The sequence below is a fragment of the Nansenia antarctica genome (genome assembly GCF_963989245.1).
Source record: "Nansenia antarctica genome assembly, chromosome: 2".
NCBI classification, from domain to species: Eukaryota; Metazoa; Chordata; class Actinopteri; order Argentiniformes; family Microstomatidae; genus Nansenia; species Nansenia antarctica.
The window spans coordinates 26,989,080-27,014,541 of NC_137675.1; the positions used below are offsets into that span (position 1 = coordinate 26,989,080).

General features: G+C 42.8%; 1 protein-coding gene across 1 annotated transcript in view; it reads left to right on the forward strand.

The window, feature by feature from the left end:
• LOC308150029 (microtubule-associated serine/threonine-protein kinase 1-like) overlaps positions 1–12,817 on the forward strand; it is a gene marked incomplete at both ends in the record, with an annotated part of 93,067 nt that extends 80,250 nt beyond the window's left edge. Inside the window, 3 exons of the mRNA XM_080522901.1 lie at positions 1–595; positions 9,533–9,657; positions 12,809–12,817. The exon at positions 1–595 is cut by the window's left edge and continues 1,169 nt beyond it. Of these exons, the coding sequence (XP_080379027.1) occupies positions 1–595; positions 9,533–9,657; positions 12,809–12,817 (729 nt within the window). The remainder of the gene's footprint in view (positions 596–9,532; positions 9,658–12,808) is intronic.
• Positions 12,818–25,462: the final 12,645 nt, after the last annotated feature.

A 25,462-nucleotide genomic window follows, 5' to 3' on the forward strand; every position in this document is an offset into this window, starting at 1 on the left:
ATGTCCAAGGCTACCAAAGGACCAGGTGCGATTGGAGAGGGCCTGAGAAAGGGTGGAGCCGAGAGCAACGACAGAACTTCAGACCTGGGGCTGAGGAGCCCCAAAAGCCCCAAACCTCCAGCCAGGACCCTGGCTCCCGCCGTCCCCCCCCACGGCCAGCCCCTGTCCCTGGGGAAGGTGAGGCAGGGCCTGGGCCCTGTCAACTGCTACCGTGGAACTCTGGACTGGGAGGACAAGTGTCGGTTGGAGGTGGTGGAGGAGCACTCTCCGTCCCCCTCCCCCTCCCCCACGGCCGTCGCCCCCTCCCTCTGCGGCCCCTACCTCTGTAAGTCCCGCCCCGTCTCCCCCGGCGACAAGGCCAGCTTCGTCACCCAGTTGACCACGGCGGCCAAGAACGTCCTGGGGCCTATCAAGCTCGGGTGCCAGGAGGGCACGCCCAAGGCCAAGGACGTGCCCAAGACGGTGGAGGAGAAGCAGGGTGCCGCGGCAGGAAAGTCTGAGGCTTCGTCTGGAGAAGGCCGGAAGGTTGGCAGTGGCGCTGCGGTGGCCCCAGGGCCGTTATGCTCTGGTGCCCTGCCTGATAAGATGGCTACTGGTACAGGTAGCACCCCCCCCAAACTGTGATCCTCTTGCCCAAGAGCGTTGGTTACTGGGGGGCGGGCGGGGGGGGGGTAATCGGAATTGAGATGCCTTTTTGGAGTTCCAGAACAATGCAACAATGTCAAGCACTTACAAAGGAACATTCCAGTTTTCGAAAAAAGAAAATCAACATGGTTTATTGACTCTGATCTTAAACCCAGAGAGAGCTAAACTATAGTAAAGGTGCTTTTATGGTGATTTTCTATTGTACAGTATACAGTATAAGATAACACTCCACAACATGTATTATATCTATACCAGATCTGTGTGTGTATGGATTCATGAATGCATGTCTTGTGGTATGTGAGTGTGTGTGTGTGTATATATATATATATATATATAATAATGACAACAAAAAATAGCGAAAAAAGTGCTTTACCGATCAAAACGTGCTGAATACTGTGAAAAACCAAATCAATTTTACTCTGTTTCCTATCTTGACCAAACACCTCTGTCTCTGTCTCTGTCTAGGGCCCCCAGCCACACTGGTCTGTCACAAAACAAACGGTATGATGTCAGTGTCTGATCTGATCTGTGTAACAACCTAGCAACGCATCCTCATTTCTAATTAGCGGAAAAAAGGACAAACAGACTTTTAGGTCAGTTAGAAAAAGTAGAAAAAAAAAAAAAGACAAACGACCACGTACAGACCGTTGTCATAACGACCACGTACAGACCGTCGTCATCTCCGTCGCCTGTCAAACAGACGATGGTTCTCATAGAGAAAACCTTGTCTCAACCCGTAGTTAAAGGACACAGCAGACTAGTGTGGCGAGGCCTTAATCATTACAAGACAACAAACAGAAGGTATCAATCAAAAAACCACGGCATGCTCTTGGATCAAGAAAACCACAACACAAAATCACAAAATATTTGCTACGATACAAGTAAAAAGACAACTGACTTTGAGAGATATTTGCTAATGTTACCCCCAACACACATCCCCCTCTCTCAGTTGATTAATTACCATAGCCAGATTAGCATGTTCATCATCGGCTGTCATACAGTATCACTCCCTGTTCTGCTGTTCAGCCAGAGCAAGGGTGTAGGAAAGAAACAACCTTGAGTGTGTCTTGGGGGTGGTTCTTCTGGAAGGTGGTGGCACGTTGGCGGTCCTGTTTCAGAGAGGAAAGCTGGTTTGACAGAGCTAAGCTGCTAGTCTTATCTCTGCTGCACAGGAGGGCCACCAGCCTCCAACACAGGCCTACTCTGCAGCCTACACACACACATGCACACACACACACACACACATGCACACACACACACATGCACACACACACACACACAGCAGAGCAGATTTTACATTTAATAGTACTGTACGTCTGTGTGTGATGGTTCAGTGTATGTGTGTGTGTGTGTGTGTGTGTGTGTGTGTGTGTGTGTGTGTGTGCGCGTGTGAGAGCCTGTGTATGTATGTGTGTGTGTTAGAGGGAGGGAGGGAGGGAGGGAGGGAGGTTTGGTGTCCCCATTCCTAGAGAGGATAACTTCTGCTGTGCCAGTTGTACTCAGTGAAGGTCAGCTTAGGGAGAACCCAGACTGGAAAGAAATAGAATATGAAACAGCGTTTTACCTTTACATACTGTACAGTATTGTGTTTTGTTAAACTGGAGAGCAAATCCCTTTGCGACTCGATCATCTAATCAAACCACACTGCTACAGACAGTAAAAACGTTACTGTACATATCTTGAGAAATAGATGATACAGAAATATTTTGACTCTAGTCGTCCCGTTCTTACCGTTATCTCACAGGCAAGTATGTTTAGTTTTTTCAAAAAAGGGAATGCAGGTGGAATTGGATGTAGCATATTGACTTCCTGTGAAGATGTGTTATGATGTGTACTGCAAAAGGGCTGAGTGGCTATGAGTAGACTTGTCCGTCAAGAAGTCAGATATGGCCACCGTTACTGTTTGTCTCTGTTTCTGCCAATTACTATGTGTCTGCAGAGCCGGAGCACCAGCCAACAGCAGTTTGAGGACCCGTAGGTTTAGGACAGCAAGTCTAGGACGCTAGTTCTAGGGTCCTAGACCTTAGGGTTAGGGTTTGGGTTAGGGTTCTCAGTATCCGCAGGTTTAGGACCGCAAGTCTAGGACCCTAGTTCCCAAACTGGTTCTCCGGCTCTGCAGACACATGCAGCTACTCGTTTCTGCATCAAGCTTTTTACAAATTCCTTATTCACTTTGGTTCCTTAGAAGGTATTGAGATGAATATGTCTGTGTTGTCAAAATAGTCTACAGTACTTCATGCAAACGATTATCCATGTAACCACACGTTTTTTTTAACACATAGGTTGATCAGAGTCTAGGTTTAGGTCTGTATTTGCCTCATAGGTTAAGGATTTAAGATGTCAGACCCAGAGATTCAATCGTTTTAATACACTCTTCAAGATTTCTATCTGTAACTTGTTGGATTTAAGAATCTCTTTCTCTCTGTCATCTTATCAAACACACAACACACGTATGCAAATGATTGACGAATGTTTGTCAGTGGGTGTGAGATATCAAACATTTGATCTACTCTTAGAGAACAGTTAACACAATTCAGGTGGAACATTTTGTGACAATATGCAAGTTCTTAATCTCATGCAGTGCATTACTACTCAATGAGGGGACTGTGTGAACATACTGCCCTCTAGTGTTACAACAGAGTAATTGTTCAATATACAGTAATGTCCTGCGATGTTTTCCAATGTTATGGAGTTGATTAATACCACCATATATCTGAGAGCTACACGTTGTGATAGGTCAAGGTCATTCATATGGCACTATAGATTTAAGGAATACTGTTGGTGAATATGCGGTTGTCTGTTGTTTTGGTACATAACTGGAATATTTGCAGTAATCAAATTACCGATAATGTATCAAACATACATAGTTGATACATGAATCATTCCATTTATTGTGATTCTCTAACTGTTCAGAGATTGGTTTCTATAATTGTTATTATTATGTGACTGTTAGTTCTACTACCTTCTGATAAAAGGGAATAAGATCCTGTTTTCTACTGTTTACCCTGTTAACCCGTTGATAACCTGATCACTAAGGTGTTCTGTATGTTGCTGTAATCAAGTTAACGTTCAGGAGTAGTTAAGTTAGTCAACCCTGGTCTGTGAAGAAACATACATGCACACTTACAAGGGACTTGTCCCACTTGTCTACGTGAGACCGCAGGCATATTTTCCTGATGGATGAAGTCCATTGTAGAATTGTTTAAAATGTTCATGACAGTTAACACTCATCCTGATTATGATTATGAAGAATAGTATGAGATGCACTTTATTTTCAGATGTATTTTATTCATTTACAAGTATTTGTTTGGTCTGTATAGTTATGTATTATCTGGGAGAAAATAAAATATACCGTATATGATAGCCTAAAGATATATAATGGTATTTATTCTGAAGGTCCACCAATTAATTTATCGAATTCAGCTTGTAAGAAAGAACTCCATATAAGTAAACCCATTTTTTTCCCTCAAAATGTAGTTATTTGTATTCTTGGGCACTTTTGTTTTTAATAGATGTAAAATCAATTCAGACACCTGAAATATTAGTAATATACTGTATGTAATAAAATTCAGAGAATTTATCCAAACTCGAACATCATTTTTATTGTGCATGTCTAGACTTGGAGCAATATCAGCATCTGCCCAGCCTTGATCACTACAGCAAATAGACAACATCAATGTAAGTCAGATCATAATGTCCACTTCATTGTTATTATTATTAATATTATTATTATGTATTATGTATTTATTATTATTATTATTATTATTATTATTATTATAACAGGTATAGGGGTCAAAATACTGTTTATAATTAATTACTTGGAATTATTAATTTGGCTAGCATTTCAAATGAATACTGTAATTACCTAGAGGCACAGTCAGGCCAAAACCTGCCGCTTGCCAAAAGCTGCCGGGGGTGCGGCCTAACGCGTCACGACCAGCTGGCACGCGCACGAGTGTTTTTGAAACCTCCGTTTTGGCCGCCATTAGCGAAAAGCTTTAATTTGGCTCTACAAGTGTTAGTCATTTTATGAAGTTTTAATATGTTTTCAGGCGAGAAAGTAACCATATATATTCACAAAATGTATCCGGTTTATCAAAATAACCCGTTTATATATGAAAACACATATAATGCTATCGCGTCTCCACAGGCTAAAGTACAACTACACTCATATCCTCAACTTATGTCCTAATCACACTACTGTCATACAAGTCGTACCTTCTCCTTGACATGGACATAAACACACCTGCTACCCAGGCGCGGATCTATGGGTGGGCCTGGGTGGGCCTAGGCCCACCCAGATTGACAGCTGGCCCACCCAGTCAGATTCATAAAAATACATATTTTTAAATAATAAAATATTTTTAAAGTTTAATTTTCACTAACTAACTGTAATGTGAATAGTTTTGTCTTGCGACCGTCATTGCCACCGGCTTGTGAAGAACTGGTAGGACTACACCGTCGGATCTGTCAGCCATGGAGGAACCAGCCACTCAACCAAAGCTGGTAACATTCCCTACTACCACTGTAATAGATGGGAAATCGCGCTCCTTCAGTAGAAATTGGTACGAGAAGTTCAAGTGGATGGAATATTGTAAAGAAAGAGACGCTATTTTTTGTAAAGTGTGTCGACATTTCCCAGAGGCGCACACGGAGTTCACTTTTATAAGAGATGGATACAAAAATTGGAAACGTCTCCGGCAGGCCTGTGACAAACACGAGTCTAGCCAGCCGCATGCTGTTGCCCTCACCAAGTTGGATGGGCAAAGCCATGGACCCCAAAGCCGTGGGACAGTGTTAAATCAAATGCACGGTGATGCCGTTTCATTCATAGAGCGAAACCGGCAACACGTTAAAGTTGTGTTAGACATTGCTATGTTGTGTGCCAAGTTGGAAATTCCACTTAGAGGTCACAGAGAAACGGAAGAGGCGCTCAATAAAGGTAATTTCTTGGAGCTATTCAAGTTCATGTCAAAATATGATCCAGAAATTGAAAATAGACTGAAGGAACTGCCTCGAAATGCCACGCTCCTAAGCCATCACATTCAGGATGAGCTGCTTGAGGCTGCAGCCTCACTGCTAATTCGAAAGATAAAGTCTGAACTGCATGAGCAATCCACATATTATGCCATACTTGCGGATGAGTATAAAGATCTATCCAAGCGCGAGCTAGTTGCTGTCTGTATTCGATTCATTCATGGAGGGGTAATTAAAGAACGAGCAGTAGGCTTTGTGGAAACTGCGGAATTGTCTGCTCAAGGAATATCACAGAGGATCCTAGTGTGTATTCGTTCATTTATTTGTTCATACATTCATTTATGTACCTATATATGTATTGTTAATTCTGTCAGACTTGGTCCTCCATAGTTGATGGTTATTGGTTAATTCATTGAATTGCGTGCGCTTGAATGCCTTGCGTGTGTGTATTATAATAACTTGTTTGGCTGTCCGTTGCATTGGGTAGACAGGTACTTTATTTATTTTCTGTTCGTTTCATGGTCTGCATAGTGATCTCCTCCAGTCCCTGCGAATATTTTGCGTGTGTGCATGCGTGTTGGTCGTACCCAAATGTTTCGAGCACCCACGGGCAGAAACATAAATCGGCGCCTATGATCGCGAGCCCGGTTGTGTTCCATCCATCTGGCTGCTTATACATAGGTCTAAAACGTGCGGTGATGAGTTTCACTCAGGCCCACCCAGATTTTTCCAGGCCTACCCATCAGCCACTTTCTGTATCCGCCACTGCTGCTACCTTCTTTGAAAGAAATCGCGATTTATTCAGTGAAAACTAGTACACCATTCAACATAGCATAACAATAGCATAGCATTCGCGGACACAGTCAGGCAATGCACCTAGCACAACAATAGCATAGCATTCGTGGACACAGTAACATAGACAGATAGACAGCTAGACAGATAGACCGCTAGACAGATAGACCGCTAGACAGCTAGACAGCTAGACAACTAGACAACTAGACAACTAGACAGCTAGACAGCTAAACAGCTAGACAGCTAGACAGCTAGACAGCTAGACAACTAGACAGATAGACAGCTAGACAACTAGACAGCTAGCTCTTGGTGTTTAGCTGTCTAGTTGTCTAGTTGTTTAGCTGTTTAGCTGTCTAGCTGTCTTGGTGTTTAGCTATTTAGCTGTCTAGCTGTCTATCTGTCTAGCTGTCTAGTTGTCTAGCTGTCTAGTTGTCTAGTTATTTAGTTGTCTAGCTGTCTAGCTGTCTAGTTGTCTAGCTGTCTAGTTGTCTAGCTGTCTAGTTGTCTAGCTGTCTATCTGTCTAGTTGTCTAGCTGTCTATCTGTCTAGCTGTCTAGCTGTTTAGCTGTCTAGCTGTCTAGTTGTCTAGCTGTCTAGTTGTCTAGTTGTCTATCTGTCTAGCGGTCTAGCTGTCTAGCTGTCTATCTGTCTATGTTACTGTGTCCGCGAATGCTATGCTATTGTTGTGCTAGGTGCATTGCCTGACTGTGTCCGCGAATGCTATGCTATTGTTATGCTATGTTGAATGGTGTACTAGTTTTCACTGAATAAATCGCGATTTCTTTCAAAGAAGGTAGCAGGTGTGTATGTCCATGTCAAGGAGAAGGTACGACTTGTATGACAGTAGTGTGATTAGGACATAAGTTGAGGATATGAGTGTAGTTGTACTTTAGCCTGTGGAGACGCGATAGCATTATATGTGTTTTCATATATAAACGGGTTATTTTGATAAACCGGATACATTTTGATAATTTGAAAGTGTGATCGATCGATAGATAGATAACCTGATATTTTGAAATTGTGATAGATAGATAGATCGATAGATAAATAAATTAAAAAGTGTAAAAAATAAAATAAAATAAATAGGTATGTCTATTAACTTTCATTGCTTTTGACACAGCGGTCTGGCTGGTGCAGTGGTTAAGGCAACCAGCTAGAGTTCCGAAGGTTGCGAGTTCGAGACTTGAATAAGTGATTTATTTATTTTTTTACATTTAACCGAAGATTTCATGCAAAGGCTTCAAACACCATTGGAATCGTGTCAGTTCTTGTAAATTAGCCTGCACCATAATTTTATAGCCTACATACTTTTTTAGATGAGATTTTAGATTAGATTCAGACAACGAAATGCAGTAAAAAGTGTGTCTGAAGAAGGATTTGAACCACCGATTTAAAATGACGAATAAATACTATAGCAGCGGTCGATACCACTTTTATAATTTACATTATGTACACATAGGTAGGCATCAGCCCCCTATCTCAAACTCAAAGAAACCAATAAAATAAGAAAACCCAACGTTCAAACCAACAAAAATAATAAAAGCATCAATTCAAACCAACAACAAAAAACAAACAAACAAAACAATTCATTCAAAATCATATACCAACCCTCCATCCTTCCCCACAGTTATAAATGTGCTCCCTTCCCCAAACACCTTCTCAAATTTCTCCTTCCCCACATACATCCTTATCATACCTACATCCCTTCTCACCAGATCCTTAAACACCTCCCACACATCCACCACCCTCTTTTCATAATGAGCCACATTCCTTCTCAGCCTGATCGCATACCTCCCGTGACTCAATACATAATTCAGCAAATTCACATTACACCCTTTCTTCTTACCCACCACCCCAAACAACCACAACTCCTTCCAATCCATCTCCTCCACATACCCTCCTTCCCAGTTTCCACTAATCAACTCTTTAATCTTCTCCATATATAACCCCAATCTCCCACACTCCACATATTGGTGCATAAATGTCTCTGCTGCTTCCCCACATACATCACACATCCTATCAACATTTGCCTCAAACTTGCTGATAATAACATTGTTAAAAATCCTGTTGTGCCTCAGTAAAAAATCCATCTCCTCACATTCTATGGAGTTCCACCTCACCTTCAAGTTCTCCCATACCCTTCCCACCCTCATCTCTGGAAATACTCTCTCCCATACTTTCTCTGCAGCCGGCCTCCTCACCTTCCCTTTCCTCAGTATCCTGTATATCATCCTTGTCTTCACATCTCCCATTTTAATTTTGACATCCCCCTCACCTATAAAGAACCCTACCTCTTCTCTTCCCTTCTTCCTCCACTTCCCTATCCACCATTGCCCTCCACTCCACTGGCATTCCTTCTTTAATCTTTTCTAACATATTCCTCGCTGCCCCCTCGCACATCTCATCTCCCATTTCCTCTACTGCATCCACCACCATCATTGCAGGCATGAATCCGGGTACAAATTCATACACCAAATCCCTCACCTTTCCCAACCCAGCCCTCATCATTGCCCTATACAATTCCTTCCCTTCATATCTTATTCTTGGGTTTAAAAACACTGGTTGCTCCCACACCTGTCTCACATTTTCACATTCATAAGATACCCATTGTAGAAACTCCCCCCATGCCTCCAAAACCTCCCTATAGAAAGGTACTACTCCCTCTAACATCTCCTTCTTCATCTTCATATACACCCCACTCTCCCCACACCCTCCACTCTTACTGATGGCCTCAGCCATGAATATTTCCCATGTAAACTCTCTATCCCCATATAGATACTTCACCATCCTTTTCACCCTCATAGCCTTCTTTTTCACCTCCAGATTCATCAACCCCAATCCTGCATCCTTACATTCATTCTCTAATACCTCCCGTGCAATCCTTATCCCTTTCCCCTCCCATACAAACTCATTCACCATCCTCTCAACCTCCCTAACCACTCTCTCTGGCACATCCAACACACCCATTACATACACACATTTGGACATCAAGAGTGCATTGACTACCACCACCTTCCCTCTAAGCTTCAGCCTTCTCATCCTCCAGAACCCTAACGTCTTCCTAACCTTCCCCAATATCCCTTCCCACTCCATGTCCCTACCTTCTCTGGATTCTTAGATGTACCCCAGGGCCCAGGCCGCGCCCTCCTTCACCCCGGGGTCGAAGTCCCTCAGGCAGACGACCAGGGCGTCCGAAAGTTGCATCTCAAGATGTTCCACTTAAAGAGGAAGCTTCCTGCCAACGTACCTGCATTTTGTAACGTTTCTATGTTTTGCGGTCTTGTTGCAACTTCAGCAATTGTCTGCACAAATTGTGTCCTTGCTTTCTGGTACTGCTCAAAAACTGCAAAAGAAAAGTCATAATCAATGGATGATTTATTCATATTTATTTCAACTGCAAAGATTAAATGTTTTTTATATCTCTATGATGTATATGAGTAATGTATATATGAGTGATGTATATCCATTGTATATGAGTTGTATTGTATTGCGTGTTATGTTAATGATTAAAGCTGTAGGTAATTAAAGTTAAGACAGACCTAGCTCGTATCTAACTTTCCATTTCAAACACAACCAAAACAGTCATGAGAATGTGGACAGGCTACTTAGCCGATCTTACCTTGCAAAACCTGTCGTTGACTCATAATTACAGATTCATCAAAAATCTAAAGCCATTTTTGCAATATATTAGTACTAATACTATATATACTACTAATACTGTATATATCTGCTTTTTTTTTTTTTTTTCACACAACTAATAACACTGGTCCACACAGTGCTGTCTGGGTTAGTGTTACTGTTGCCCTAGCAACAGTCCGAAAGCTACCTGCTTTGACAAATTTGCTCTGAGAGCGCCGGAGTGCACACTGGGTTCAACGTCATAAAGAAACCAAGTAATTTGATTGGACAAGAGGCATTCCATGAGTGCTGTACAGAGCGAATTTACGAACGCATCCTAATACAGGTCTTGCGCAAATCGCTCAGTGCGCTCTGCTTGCTTTCCCTTCTCCCGCAAAAACACTGTAGATAGAATAATAATTATATTATAATATCATTATAATATAATATATATTATAAATTATAATAGATTTGATTTAAAAAGCGCCTTTCTCAAACTCAAGGGCATTGTACAGAAAACAAAGAGAAGCAGAACAACAACAGCGGGTTGTTGCTCTCTCTGAGGTTTGGCTTGTTGCCCATGGCGACTATTGGATGTCCTGACAGACAGAACCACTGCATCAACTTCTAGCTGATTTCGCCTCATTTGCCATTGATTAGACAGATATTTAACATATATATGTTTATGTTATTGTAGATGTCGATGGGCAGCTTTCCAAGGGTGCATGGGTTTACTGTAGAATAGCCTATGTGGAACTAGCCAGCAACTTTTGATGGACTACAAAAGGCCGAAAGCATTGTTTGTCTAACATGCAGGGGAATTGGCCCTTCTCAGATGTATTATTAGACTTAGTCTATATAGTATAGTATTAGCATCGTATGTTGCAACCTACAGGTCAAGTTGATTCATAATCAATAGATGTCACAATCACATTACAAACCTACATTGCATTTCAAGTATAGTCAGGTAGTGCAGAATGTTGTGCAGGTTGCAATTAGATGATTAAGCAATATTAAATTAAGATTATTAATTAAATTAAGATTATATAATGATTAAAGCACTTTGAGCTGCAACGTTTGCAGGAAAAGCGCTATACAAATAAAGTTGTTAATATTATCACACAAGAGGGAGTGCTGTTATACTGAATATCAGCACGGCTGTGATTCGGTTGTGGGTACGAGGCCGCAGGTACTAAAAACTACGACCATAACAATATCATAAAACATCACACAACCCAGCATGCATTTCCAACGCTAAAAGACGGTAGCCAGAACAATATATACAATATGTAGTTTGCTAGCAATGGTCTATTAGCTAGGCTTGCTCTGAGCCTTTTTTACTAGAGGAAAAACCTGGGGCCCTTCTCTGGAGTGAACTATAGGCTTCAGTTCAGCAACTACTGTCGGCCTGCTCCTATCAACCTCTCACACTGCAAAAACTGTGATTCCAGAGATTCAACAATTAAAGCCTACAGACGAATAACCATGTCACATTTACAGTTGTGTTACTGTTTTGTAATCTCAGTGTCTTCTGACTTTTACAGCAGAAGAAGGTTAAATGCATAGCACTACATAGAAGACATTGTGTACTTACAAGTGATGTATATCATTCACACAAAATATTATTAGGATGGTCTGTACATCTGTTACTGATCAAGCTCTCCCCAAAACTAGGACTGTCAGGCTCCGCCCATCAGCCAAAAATCCAAACGTTTTTTTTTCTCCACACACACACACACACACACCTGACTGTCTCTGTTGTCCTCTGCTCTCCTCTGCTCTCCTCTGTTCTCCTCTGTTGTCCTCTGTTCTCCTCTGTTCTCCTCTGTTCTCCTCTGCTCTCCTCTGTTCTCCTCTGCTCTCCTCTGTTCTCCTCTGTTCTCCTCTGTTCTCCTCTGTTCTCCTCTGTTCTCCTCTGTTCTCCTCTGTTCTCCTCTGTTCTCCTCTGCTCTCCTCTGCTCTCCTCTGTTCTCCTCTGTTCTCCTCTGTTCTCCTCTGCTCTCCTCTGTTCTCCTCTGTTGTCCTCTGTTCTCCTCTGCACTCCTCTGCTCTCCTCTGCTCTCCTCTGTTGTCCTCTGTTCTCCTCTGCTCTCCTCTCCTCTGTTGTCCTCTGTTGTCCTCTGTTCTCCTCTGTTCTCCTCTGTTCTCCTCTGCTCTCCTCTGTTCTCCTCTGTTCTCCTCTGTTCTCCTCTGCTCTCCTCTCCTCTGTTGTCCTCTGTTGTCCTCTGTTCTCCTCTGCTCTCCTCTGTTGTCCTCTGTTCTCCTCTGTTCTCCTCTGCTCTCCTCTGTTCTCCTCTGCTCTCCTCTGTTCTCCTCTGTTCTCCTCTGTTCTCCTCTGCTCTCCTCTGCTCTCCTCTGTTCTCCTCTGCTCTCCTCTGTTCTCCTCTGTTCTCCTCTGTTCTCCTCTGCTCTCCTCTGTTCTCCTCTGTTCTCCTCTGCTCTCCTCTGCTCTCCTCTATTCTCCTCTGTTCTCCTCTGTTCTCCTCTGTTCTCCTCTGCTCTCCTCTGTTCTCCTCTGCTCTCCTCTGCTCTCCTCTGCTCTCCTCTGTTCTCCTCTGTTCTCCTCTGTTCTCCTCTGCTCTCCTCTGTTCTCCTCTGCTCTCCTCTGCTCTCCTCTGTTCTCCTCTGCTCTCCTCTGTTCTCTTCTGCTCTCCTCTGCTCTCCTCTGCTCTCCTCTGCTCTCCTCTGTTCTCCTCTGTTCTCCTCTGTTCTCCTCTGTTCTCCTCTGTTCTCCTCTGCTCTCCTCTGCTCTCCTCTGTTCTCCTCTGCTCTCCAGGAGCTGTAGGTGTCTGACAACAAAATAAAAAATACTTATTGGCGAACATGTGACGTTTTTAACCTACCAAGGCAGGAAATGTAGTGAAGTAAAAAATAGATTACTGGCTCAAATATATACTTGAGTAGAAGTTAAAAAACAAACAAAAAAGGAATATGAAAAGTAGGCCTACGTGTTCCATAACATCATCCATAACCAACTCAAAAGTAGGCCTACGTGTTCCATAACATCATCCATAACCAAATAAGTCTGTCAGTTACCCACATTCCCTCTAGTAAAAAACATGGAAACTAGGGCAAACACATTTTAGGTTAGATATTGCTATAAATGAATCTCACCATGTTTTCTGGATTCTCAATTTGCATCGGTTCCAGATCCCTGCCATGCTCAGTGTCCTCCAATGGAATTTCGGCGCCTGTATTATTCTCTTGTCTATTCTCTTGGCGCCATTCATCCAATCCCTCTTGCTGTGGTGATGGCGCCTGCACGCCATCCAAGGTGTCACAGCCGCGAAAAATCTGGATATCATAATTTTCTGCGCCAACTAAGCCTAGTTGAATCAACGTGGGGAGACTGGATGCCTTGGTGGTCGACCACTGGCCAAACATTCTGTGTGTTTGCGTTTTAGGTGGTAGAAAAAAGAGTTGTACACTCTATATTCTGATGCACAGCCATCTACCCCACAGGTGACATGGAAATTAGGACTTCGACCATGACTTGATATCAGTGGAGGCTGGTGACTTCCAGAATTGAGGAGGCCAATTTTTTTCCGCTTGCTCGCTTCACTCGCAATGGAATGTTCCCTGTTCTTCTTATCTGTCTTTGTGCTGGCCAAAGGCATACTATTTGGAGTGTAAGCTACAATCAGAAAGTTCTGATTGATGGAATTCATTGTGCAGAGCTTAGCCTATGTGCCTGCCTGAAGAAATGACATTGCTGTAAGTCTATGAGCCTGCCTGAAGAAATGACATTGCTGTAAGTCTATGAGCCTGCCTGATAATTAAGTTGAGAAATGACATTTGGATGTAATATAAATGCCCAGTGAACATGTGTCAAAGGCAGGAATTTGATAATTATGTGGTTAAAAAACAATTTTTAGCCTACATTTTTCATTCTTCTTCTTCTACAGCTTCAACATGTAATCATCAATTTAATCACGTTTAGCATATAAAAAAGATACGTAACAGTTTCTTTATCAAATGTAGTTTTATTCAATATAATATAAATATTTATTTGTTTAAATGTTGTGAGGACAGTACTGGTTCCAGCTGGCTTCATCTGCTGAGAAACACAGACATGCAATGGAGTGTTATTACTACTGAGAACTAGTGGTGTAACACTGGTAGAGACATCTGATTAGTTCAACTCACCTCTGGTTTAGCTGAGGGGCGGCATGCTCTCTCCAGGACTCCACTCCACAGGTTTGTCCCAATATTAAAGTTATATCAGCAAGCCAACTTGCTGGATTTCAACTTGCAGGATTTCAACAATTAAAAAAAACTTAACTCAACCCATCCTCCTCTCCCACTGGATTCGGACCCATGCCACCACCACAAGCACCTGTTGCATGTACCTCTCTCACATCCATTTTGCCTGACAAAATGTCAATCATTCAGCCCTGGACTCATTTCTAATATTTATCCTGCAGAACAGCACTCATACACGCGTGTGGCGTAAAAAAGGTACTACGACGGAGGAGAGGCCTCCTGTTCCCACCCATTTTCAGTGATGGGCCAATCACATATTGCCATGCATTACAAAATGCATTACATTGACTTCTATGAGAAACCACTTTCCAACAGGAGGCCTGGACTTTTCGACAGGAGGCCTGGCCTCCTTCAATAGAAACGGATAGGGATTCTGGCCTGTAGGTGCTTTACAATTGCAATATTGGGTTTTAGCCATGGAAAATATTTATGAACAAAACGGAAATAATATTAATAAATAATATTAATATAAAACAATTTAAAATATTTTTTTTGTTAAATAAATAAAAAATAAAAAATATAATTATTGCTTTTTTCAATCTCTCTCTCTTCTCTCAAATTATTGGGGAGGCCAGGCCTCCTCCACCTCTATGGAGGAGCCTCCACTGCTTGATATGTCCAAGAAGCACTTTCAAAGACAGAGCCACGAATACTAAGCATATAACACAACGCCAGCTCATGATTAAATCTCACGGAGTTTCACTAGCTCAATAATTCGCAGGCTTGCCTTCAATGTCAACAGGTGTGGCCAATGATGCTGCTCCACTCTGCTGCTACGAGAACAGATATGACGTTGGTATGCGTCTTGCGTCTACGTTACGTGACATCAGTTTGAGCAAACGAACTACGCTACCCAGCATCCCTTGGTGCATAGGCCGCGCTTCCCGCTCTCCGTGACGCTATTTGCATGCGCGTGACAGCCCGAAGCGAACAGTCAGTTCACTCAGCAATCGACCAACACGTAAGTGAAGTTAACTCAACGTAGCAGTAATGTTAGTTAGCACTAAACGTCAGCTAATCCAGATAATTGCCCAAAATGAAAAGTGCGTAGGCATATGTAAATTATTTGTGCTTCAAGTGCTATTAAGTTAATCGCTCGCTAACTGAAACCCGTTTTGCTAACGTTAGCTAACTTTTTTACCTCAGGTGTTAGATGCTACTGCTAGCTAGCTAACAGTCTTAGGTAAAGACATTGTCTATAAGTTATACAAGATCAGCTGACGTTAATATCATGTTTTCTTTTGGTGTTCAGGAATGTTTTCCTGTTAAAAGCTAGCTAGCTTTGAGCTAACGTTAGATTAGCTCTGTTGTAGGGAAGTATTTCGGGTTTAGGACGACAGATGTGCAACAACAGCAGGTGTTGCGCACAACTTGTCGTGGAACAGTCGCTCCATCCAGAGGCAAGGAGAGTTAAGTGAAAGTGGAAGTTTAAGTGGAAGTCCCGTAGCCCGGTCTAACGTTAAGCAAACTAGTGTTTTAGAGTCGTTTGCGTCTGTTACACCGTATGAAAAGGGCTCACGAAGGCACCGTGAAATAACCAATTCCATCACGCATTACCTCGCTAAAGACATGGTGTCTATTAACACTGTGAGCAACGAAGGGTTTAAAAAACGAATCCAAACGCTGGATAAAAGATAATGTGATTCCATCCCGCACGTACGGAGCTGAAACATGTGGAGTATGCAACAACAACCGATCTGCGGTCGAGCCGTGCACAAACATTACGACGAGTTGAAGAGCTTTATCTATTTCAATGTTTTCAGAAAGGACCTATTATTCTTTACTGGACATTTTTATTATCACTTTATTTAACTTGATTGCAGTATGTGCAATATTTAGATGCTGCTCCTGAGCCATAATTGAGTAACCTTGTTTGTAGAAAGGTCCTATTTTATTTTCATATTGGAATTGTTAAAACATTTGGACACTTGTTGAGAGAAACAAAATCACAGCTGTTTAAAAAAAAACATAAAATAAATATGTTGTTCCAATTCATATCTTGAAGTTCTCATCCTTGCATTAGAATTAGAGCAGTTAACAGTTTGATGGTATCATGTGGTAATGCTCTCTGAAATTTGCCCATGATAGAAGGTGATAGACAGATTCATCCAATGCAAAGTATTTTTGAAAGTACCTGCCCTTTTCCAAACAGCTTCCAATGAAGCTTTCCTAGATGGTTGTGTGAAACAAACCATCTGAGTCAGGTTAGTAATGCTCCATCACATCTATTACACAGTGAATCTTAAACTGAAGCTTGACTTTAAAGCAACCCAACGTAAGTTTCATGTAAGTTTAGTTCTTTCACTCGTAACTCGGGCTGTGGGGGTGCTAGAGACGGGAGCCAATTTGTGCTCCTAAATAATAATAATAATAATAATAATTCATTAAATGTATATAGCGCTTTTCCGTGGCTCAAAGACGCTGAAAAAAATCCCCCGAAGACGTACACACAAACTCACGTTGATACGACCTTCCTAGCCGGAGATATGGCCGCACTTTACTAAAACTTATTTAAAAAACTAATAATCGCAAATTAAATCGCAATCGCAATATCTGTCAGAATAATCGCAATTCGATTTTTTTGCCCAAATCGTGCAGCCCTAATGTTGATGTGTCAAAGCAGGGTAAACACAGGTGTAATTAATACCAGTAATTACATGGCTATGGTAAGGGTCTATTGTCAATTTAGTTTCTGGGACTTTTTTAGTGACATTAAAAATCAACACACACAAACATCACATTAACCACAGTGACCGCACACTCTTGCCAGACTCTATCACGACCCTGCCCTCTCCCAGGACCCCTGGCCCAGTGCTTTCAGGGGAGTTGGATAGACCACCCCTAAAGTTCGTGAATTTATTAGTTTTATTAAAAAAACAAAGAAACGGAAATTCTGTTGTATGATAGTGGTCTAGTCTATTGCAAACTAAAAGGTGTCACTGATGTAAACGGTTACAGCTCGAAGTAGCGGTGAGGTCTGGAAAAATATTGACAAGGTCTTTAAAAAGTCTTAGAAAGGTATTGAAATTAACCTCAAGATTCCTGTATATACCCTGTAGGCCCCAAACCGCCAATTGATGTTTTGTGATGTTTGACTTTGTCTCCCCACAGAAGAATGGAAAGCGCCAACTTCTCTGGGCCTGCACCACAGAAGAGATTTAAAAACGCCAACGGGGGTGTTAATGGAGGGCTTAAGGTAATGTTTCATCCTCAGGTCGTCAACCCCTGCCCTAACGTGGATCAAACGACTTTACTTTTCTCGCTCACAACCAAAACAAGGATATTTTCATTGTGTGACTCTTATCATGTTGTTTCATACCCTATAGTCACTTATAAACTATAATGTGACCTTTCAGCTGTTGGGATCCTTTTGTCCTCTGTAAGCCGTTTCCCCCCCCCCCCAAAGACTGAGCTGCGTGCAGATGAGAACTCCCAACGAGCTGTCTCTGGACTGAAGCAGGCTAGTGGCAGGAACTATCTGGTTTCTCAAAACTCTGCCTGTTGAGCTGCCCAGTCTGCTGTACCGACCCTGAGAACAAGCAGTGCTTCAGTTACACAGTGGCTCTAAAGGACACTTTAGATGTCTTTTAGACTTTTAATGTCTGTAATAGTACTCTGATTTGTTATTGGAGTCCCCAGTAATCCCTATTGCACACCCAGGGCTGGTGTGATTCTCAGGGGCATCTGTCTCCTCTTTCTGTCTCTCTCTGCTGTTGGCTGCCTGTCATAGCAGCTCGAAGTTGTGGCATTGAGGTCTCTTATGAGCTCTAAACACCATGACTTAATTACGCTCGCTATACCCTTTGGCTCAATGGTTGGTTGGTCATTGAGTGTGTGCTAAACCCTGAACAGACTTAAGTATTACAGACTTAAGCCCTGTGGTAGACAGTCCATTACTGTAGTATGTCCTTAGTTCAATTGGGCTACTTGGTGTCACCTAGTGTGTCTACCTGTTCCACCAACCCTAGTCCAGACATTGTAGCTCTACTGTTGAGACTTCTGTCACTTGAAGACTCTTATCACTTTGATTTGAGTTCCCCAGCTCCACATGGGGAAGAGTCATGCATCCACATTTCCTCCATGACGTCTTGTCTCTCCTTTTTAAGGATGGGATGTGGAGTTCTCCTTCTCTGCTCTGCCTTCTTCTGTCACTAATACCTGTCTGTGTCTCTCTCCCCCCCGTTCGGGTTTATTCCCTCCTTTGACAGAGAAGGCAGCCGCAGTTTTCTGCAGACATAGGTAAGTCCCGCCTCCACACAACACCACCGCCTCTAATAGGCTAGGTGCACGATCTCACTACTTCCTGAAAGGCAACTGGTATGAACATATCCTGTCTCACTCTATTGGTTTAATTGATTAATCAGCTGTGCACTGTGTGTTCCAACGGTTTACCGCACAGCTGATTAATCAATTAAACCAATAGAGTGAGACAGGATATGTTCATACCAGTTGCCTTTCAGGAAGTAGTGAGATCGTGCACCTAGCCTATAGGGGTTGGGAGCTGAGAACTCAATTCCTGATGCCTCATCTCTGGCTGCTCATTGGGTTGGAGGCATATCCAAGGGTGACACTGTCTCTGAGAGGTTGGGTCAGTGGAGTTCTGTCCATAGCTCTAGGCTGTGGGGCTGACCACTAGGCCCTTTCTTTTTTTAATAAGGTCTCACTGACAGATATTTGCATAGTTTTTGTAAATACAAAGCATTTTTCAGTTTAATGATGAGGAAACAATTGTCCTAAACTATAAACTGAACAACTTTAGAAAATCCAACCTACCCATCTGTGCCATGCCAGTATACAATGCCCCCTGTTGCTCTGGAGGACCATATTGGTGCAGGACAATAAGTGTCCTCATGGTGAGCATTCTGGGGGGAAATGGCTGCTACGCAGCACACAGGTCAGTGTGATATATTGATGGAGGATGAGTGACCTATTCCATCACATTTGAAAGCGCTTTGTGGGGTAGTTAAACACTGAACACATTTTTCCTACCACAAAGCCTGGTAGATGCAGTGTTTTGTTTATCATTCCACCAGTGGAACCCTCTGCCTACAAACTGTAGCTTCCATCTATTTCAATGTTGAATTGAATTGAATTTGGCAGCTCAGGGTTTAAATTTGTGCGACCTTTTGGAGGTGTTTTCATTTGTTGAATTTTTGTAACTGTGTATTAGTATTGGACACAAATAAATTTCGACAGTAGCATTGTGCCACGCCGTTTCCTCCTCTCACATTGCAACGTATGTCAGAATACAATGTTACTCTGAGGCCTATAGATGGCTCATAGAGGTGGCTACAGGTCTAATGACCTTTCGACTGATGATGATTTTCAACCGCCGTCCCCCCCGTTTTGAGACATCCTTGAATATTACAGGAAAGAGGTTGGGGGTTAGACCTGGGTGTCCTCCCAAGAGGACAGACCCCGTGTCCATGCAGGAGTTGGTGTGGAGCAGTGCCTGGTGGGAGTGGTAGTCCCGTGGCCCAGCTCTGGCTTGTGTGAGGGTGAGCAAAGGGGAACTACAGCTCCCAGTCAGCAGGCCTCTGTGTCAGACAATAAGGGGGTTTGGTTTCTAACAGTTGTTCAGTGAATAAAGGACCTCTAAATTGCACTACATGTGTTTTTGACCCGCCTTCTAACCCTGTATTAAGGGTTAGCTTTATCTTCTTTTTGAAGTATGCTTTGCTGTGTTTGACCTGAGATATGAGGCTCTTCAGCCAGCAGCTGTTTAGTGATCAGCTGATTGGACGTGGGCCCTATGGTCTCACCTGTCGGTGGTTAGGGTCAAGATTCCATCTACACCGGGATGTTTGTGTGTGTAATTCTGTGCTTGTACTGACTACTGAGTGTATTTCCTAGTCTTCACCGCCAAAGGGGGCTCCATCCAGACCATCCCCTCTCTCGTCAAACAACTGAAGGCTGTCACAGAGCCTGTCATAGGTAAGCATCAGAGCCTTCTAAACACTACACTACTTACTCTTTTTTCCCATTCAACACTACACCCTTCTCGGCTAACAATTTGTCTCTGCAGGTCTTCAGTATGTGTGGGAGTACCGCAGCCCCAGTAAGTCTGTCCCGCCCCACTACCAGTGTAAGCTCTGCCAGGTGACCTGCCTGCAAAAGGACATGCTGGCCCACGTGAAAGGCTGGAAACACTGTTTCAGATATATGGTGAGTGTGTGAGAGAGAGAGGGGTCCTCTGTGTGTTTTCCCTGTGAGAAGAATCCTTTGTAACTGTCTTGTGATGATATTTTATTATTTATTTATTTTTAAGTTATTTAGGCAGTCCCACTCATATTTTTGTTGGACAGATATAGTGAAGATAGACAGGAAAGTAAGGAGAAGAAGGGAGAGAGAGAGCATGTCAGCAGGACACGGGCCGGATTCGGACCCATGCCGACATGGGCATATGTGTGCTCTGTAGACCGCGGTGCTGGACCGCCCCAGGCCATTCTGATGTTGTTGTAATGTTTTCAGAAGCGGAACCACCCTGATAAGGTTCCATTTGAGGAGGATCAAAATCAAATCAAATCAAATTTTATTTGTATAGCGCATTTCTTACAAGATGCAACTCAATGCGCTTCACACAATGAAAATGTTCAGTCAATCAGTCAATCAATCAATCAATACTGACAGAGCCGCGAGCAGGCAAAAGTAAAAAACCTGTATACTATGTAGCCAGGAAAAATTCCCTTGCAGCCCTCTACCAATAGAGCGACTACTAGCCAGTTTGCTTACCAGTACCCAGCGGTCCCCCAGGGGAGGCCAAGGACCACCGGCACAAAGCAAGCAAGCAAGGGCAAAAACCTGTACACCATGTATCCAGGAAAAATTCCTTGCATATTATCGGCGTACACACTGTCCATAAATTTAGTGTTGTATTTGCATCGTTCTGCATCCAGTATGGTCACAGGTCCTGCCAAAAGAGAAACTTAAGCACAGTTATGATGCAACAACACAATAGAGACAATAAAGATGACAGCAATACAACCTGATGGTGGTCCTGGTACACCCTTGTACCGGTTCCAGTACTGCTCTAGGTGCTATTTGGAGCTGACAGTGCCTCATCAGCACCCGGGTCCATTTTCCTGTCAACACAAATCTCAAAACACGAGTATGGTGTAATGGCCTAGTGATCCTAGTGATCCTAGTTCTATAATGTCCAATGTCTCCCTTAGTATCAAAAGGCGACATTGAATAAGTAGGTTTTGAGGTCACGCTTAAAAATGTCCTGAGTTTTAGACAACCTCAGGCCCTCAGGTAGGGTGTTCCACAATCTAGGAGCATATATGCTAAAAGCTGATCCTCCAAATCTCTTTGTCCTAGCCTCTGGCACTATTAAAAGTTCCGTGCCACTAGACCGTAGGGGTCTAGCTGGTGTGTATCTTATGAGCATGTCCACCATGTAATTGGGTGCATCACAGTGAAGTGATTTATAAACTAGTAAAAGGATCTTAAAGTCTATTCTATGACTGACAGGGAGCCAGTGTAGTGATCTCAAGACAGGTGTGATGTGCGCTCTCCGTTTGGTCCTAGTAAGGACACGAGCAGCAGCATTTTGAACCATTTGTAGTCTATTTATCATTTTTTGGGGGAGACCTGTCAGGAGAGCATTACAGTAATCTAGCCTACTAGTAACAAACGCATGCATTAATTTGTCAGTGTCTGCCTGGGAGAGAAATGATTGTACCTTAGTGATGTTTCTTAGATGGTAGAAGGATGTTTTAATAGTGTTATTAATATGAGTTTCAAAATTTAGATCTGGGTCAATTATGACACCAAGATTCCTGGCCTGACACTTAGTGTTAAGAGCTAGTGTTTTCAAGTGTGCAGATAATTTCTCTCTCCCAGTTTTCTCGCCAATGATCAATACCTCTGTTTTTTCTTGATTGAGTTGGAGAAAGTTTTGTGTCATCCAAATATTAATATCGGCAATACAGTCTATCAGGTGGTCGATCATCTTGTAGTCGTTGGGAGTTACTGAGATATAAAGCTGAGTGTCGTCAGCATAGCTGTGGTAGTTAACGCTATGCTTCTTGATAACAGAACTGAGGGGTAGCATGTATAGGCTAAAAAGCAACGGTCCTAAAATGGACCCCTGGGGAACTCCACAGGTTGTGCTATAATTTTTTGACTTATGGTCACCAAGGGCTACAAAGTAGTCTCGGTCAGCCAGGTAAGTCCTGAACCAGTTTAAGACCGGACCTGAGAGGCCAACCCAGTTTTCAAGTCTCTCAATAAGTATGGAGTGGTCTACCGTATCAAAGGCTGCACTTAAGTCTAAGAGTACAAGAATCGAGAGTTTTTTCGAGTCTGCATTTATCCTAAGGTCATTAGTTACCTTAAGCAAAGCGGTTTCTGTGCTGTGGTATGATCGGAAACCTGACTGAAGTGGGTCATACCTATTATTTAGGACTAAGAATTCATGAAGCTGTCTATACGCTGCCTTTTCTAAAATTTTGCTTAGAAAAGTGAGATTGGATATTGGTCTACAGTTTTTGGGATCAGAAGGATCTAGGTTACTTTTCTTCAGGGTGGGTCTAACCAGGGCAGTTTTAAGCGCCGCTGGAAATATCCCTTTGAGTAGGGAGTGATTTACAATGCCTAGTATGTCATCAGACACAGATTCAAAAATGTCCTTAAAAAAGGTGGTAGGAATAGGGTCAAGAGGACACGTAGACGGTTTAAGCTGTGACACAATTTTACCTAATGTTTCCGTACTAATCATGGTGAACATGCTCATAGTCATGTTCTGTGGTGGCGGATCTGTGGTGCTACACAAACCTAGTCTTTCCTGAGTAATACACATTCTAATATTTGTTATCTTATCCCTGAAGTGGGCTGCAAATTCCTCGCATTTGGTGACAGAGGCTGCGCCGTCTAGAGTTCTAGGAGCAGGGCTGAAGGACCTGTCTGTGAGGAAGAAGAAGAAGGTTAAAGAAACGGCAGCAGAGGTGGAGAAGGCCGAGGGGAGGGGACAGCTACACGTGAGTAACCCTTATCCGCTATGCACTTCCCGTAGATCTGAGAAGATTTTGATGTTTTCGAACAATTATGGCAATACACCTACCTGATCCTCCCCGAGGTGTACAAGTACGTAGGGGATAGAGGCTGAGGTTCAGGATAAGACGAGAGCTAGAATGTTCCTCTTTAGCAATTGAAATCACAGGCCTCTGAATACATTGTGTCTGGTGTGAACCACTTTAGGGAGCAGATTATTTACAATCATCTGGTCTGGTTGTTTCAGGTGATTCTGAAGGAGCCCAGTGAGGTCCCAGCCTTTCAAGGACTACGTAAGTCGCTGATTCTCTGGGCTTAGTCTCAAGGTGTTGAATGTATGCCATTCCTGTGTTTCACATGGTCTGTTCCAGATACACTATTGTTCAGATCTGTGTGTGTAGTAACCTTCTGTCTAATCTCTTTCTGTGTCACAGGCTCAGCGATCCCCAAGATGCCTGCTCCCGCAGGGCCAGGGATGGGACTCAGAGGGCCAAAACCAGGTGAGGGGGTGTATCATTGCTTTATGTGTGGGTGTGGTGTAACAGTGCTCAGTCTGGTATGTAAAGCACCTGCCTTAGTGCTCCACATTACAACTCTGCATCACTGCTCCATTGATAAGTGTTACTTTGTGTTCAATATGTTAATACGTAATCATAAAGAGAGGTTTGAGCTAGCAGGAGTCCTCATTGATGCAAACTAGTCGCCGTTTTTAACTCAAAATAGGTCATCCACGTGAATCATGGAGATTTGCAAAAAAATAATAATAGGGGGGGGGGGTCATGAAAGTTGTGTCGTGACGTCATCATGGGCAAAGCAGTTCGTTTCAGTGAACTCATTCATTACAATCAGTTCACTAAAAAGATTTGTCCAAAAGAGTCGTTCATCCAATCATTCAGTGCTTCTCAGAGCTTCGACTCACTGCGCGTAGTCCATTCACTGAACTGAAACACGTCAGTGTCCAGTGAGCTGAGAATGTAGGGGCGGGGCCGCCATCGTAAATTCACTTTGCGAGTGACGGCCTCTCGTCCAATCAAATTACTTGGTCCATTATAACATTGAACCCAGTGTGGGCTGGGCTCTGGCGAATTTACGAACGCGGATAAAGGTACCGTTTTCAAACAACTGAAAGCTACTATAAATATCGTACCCTATTATGTAAAGACTTAGAATTTCACGACACTTAATTATTAAATAAAATATTTGGTACTACTTCGAGACTTTCAAGACAAGAGGCTTCCCACCAGTTCAGTCAGTGACACCTGACACCTGACACCTGCCTGTAATTAGTTCAGATTTCCTCGCCAGCGAGTTGCATCGTGGAGAACTGCACACACTCACGGTAAGTAACCTGTTTGAGTAATTATATTATGGGGGTGGAAAAAAATGAAGTATATATTAATAAAAAAAGAAATGCGGGTGGTGAGGTAACTTGACATGTTAAGGTTTCTTCTAGCTTGCTAACGTAACGTAAATTAGCAATGGTTCTTCTCCATAGATTACGTTTACAAGCACACCAAATTCAGATTAAAGTCAATATGCAGGGTATTGTAACCGAATAGGTGTTTATAGGTGTTTATATGCGCTGTAGCAACTGGAATATTCTGTTTACATTTGAAAGGGCAAAATAATCTGGCCGCATGTAACTGCGTATTAAGGTACACTGGGCATGCGCGTACTGGTTGAATACAGGAATATGGTGTGCATGTAACGCAGTCATTGATATCTACTTAGCATCATCAGTAGCCTAACTACTAGTAGCCTTACTGTACCACCCGCTTCAATTTGTTTTCAGAATGAAAACAAACTGTTCGTGACCTAGGTCAAGATGTATCAAAACGATAAAGTGATTGTTGTCTGTGCCAAGGCGTGTCTATGATGTCTCCTAGGGGGGTAGACTCTGCATCTGGGCTTAAAGCACCAAGGCCACCAGAGACTTCCACCCTAGGAAAGCTCCCTCATTCCTAAGAGCAGCAGACGCTGATAATTGCTCGTTAGTACAAAAACGATGGGTGCTCGTTAAATACAAAAACTGATAAGTGTTCGTTAAAAATACAAAAAACTGATGAGAAACGTAATATCATAACAAGCAGCTGGTGCTGATAAGTGATCAAAAGGACTATAGAAAAATGTTATCCTAACAACGTCCAATCCTGCCCTGTCACGTATTTGTCAT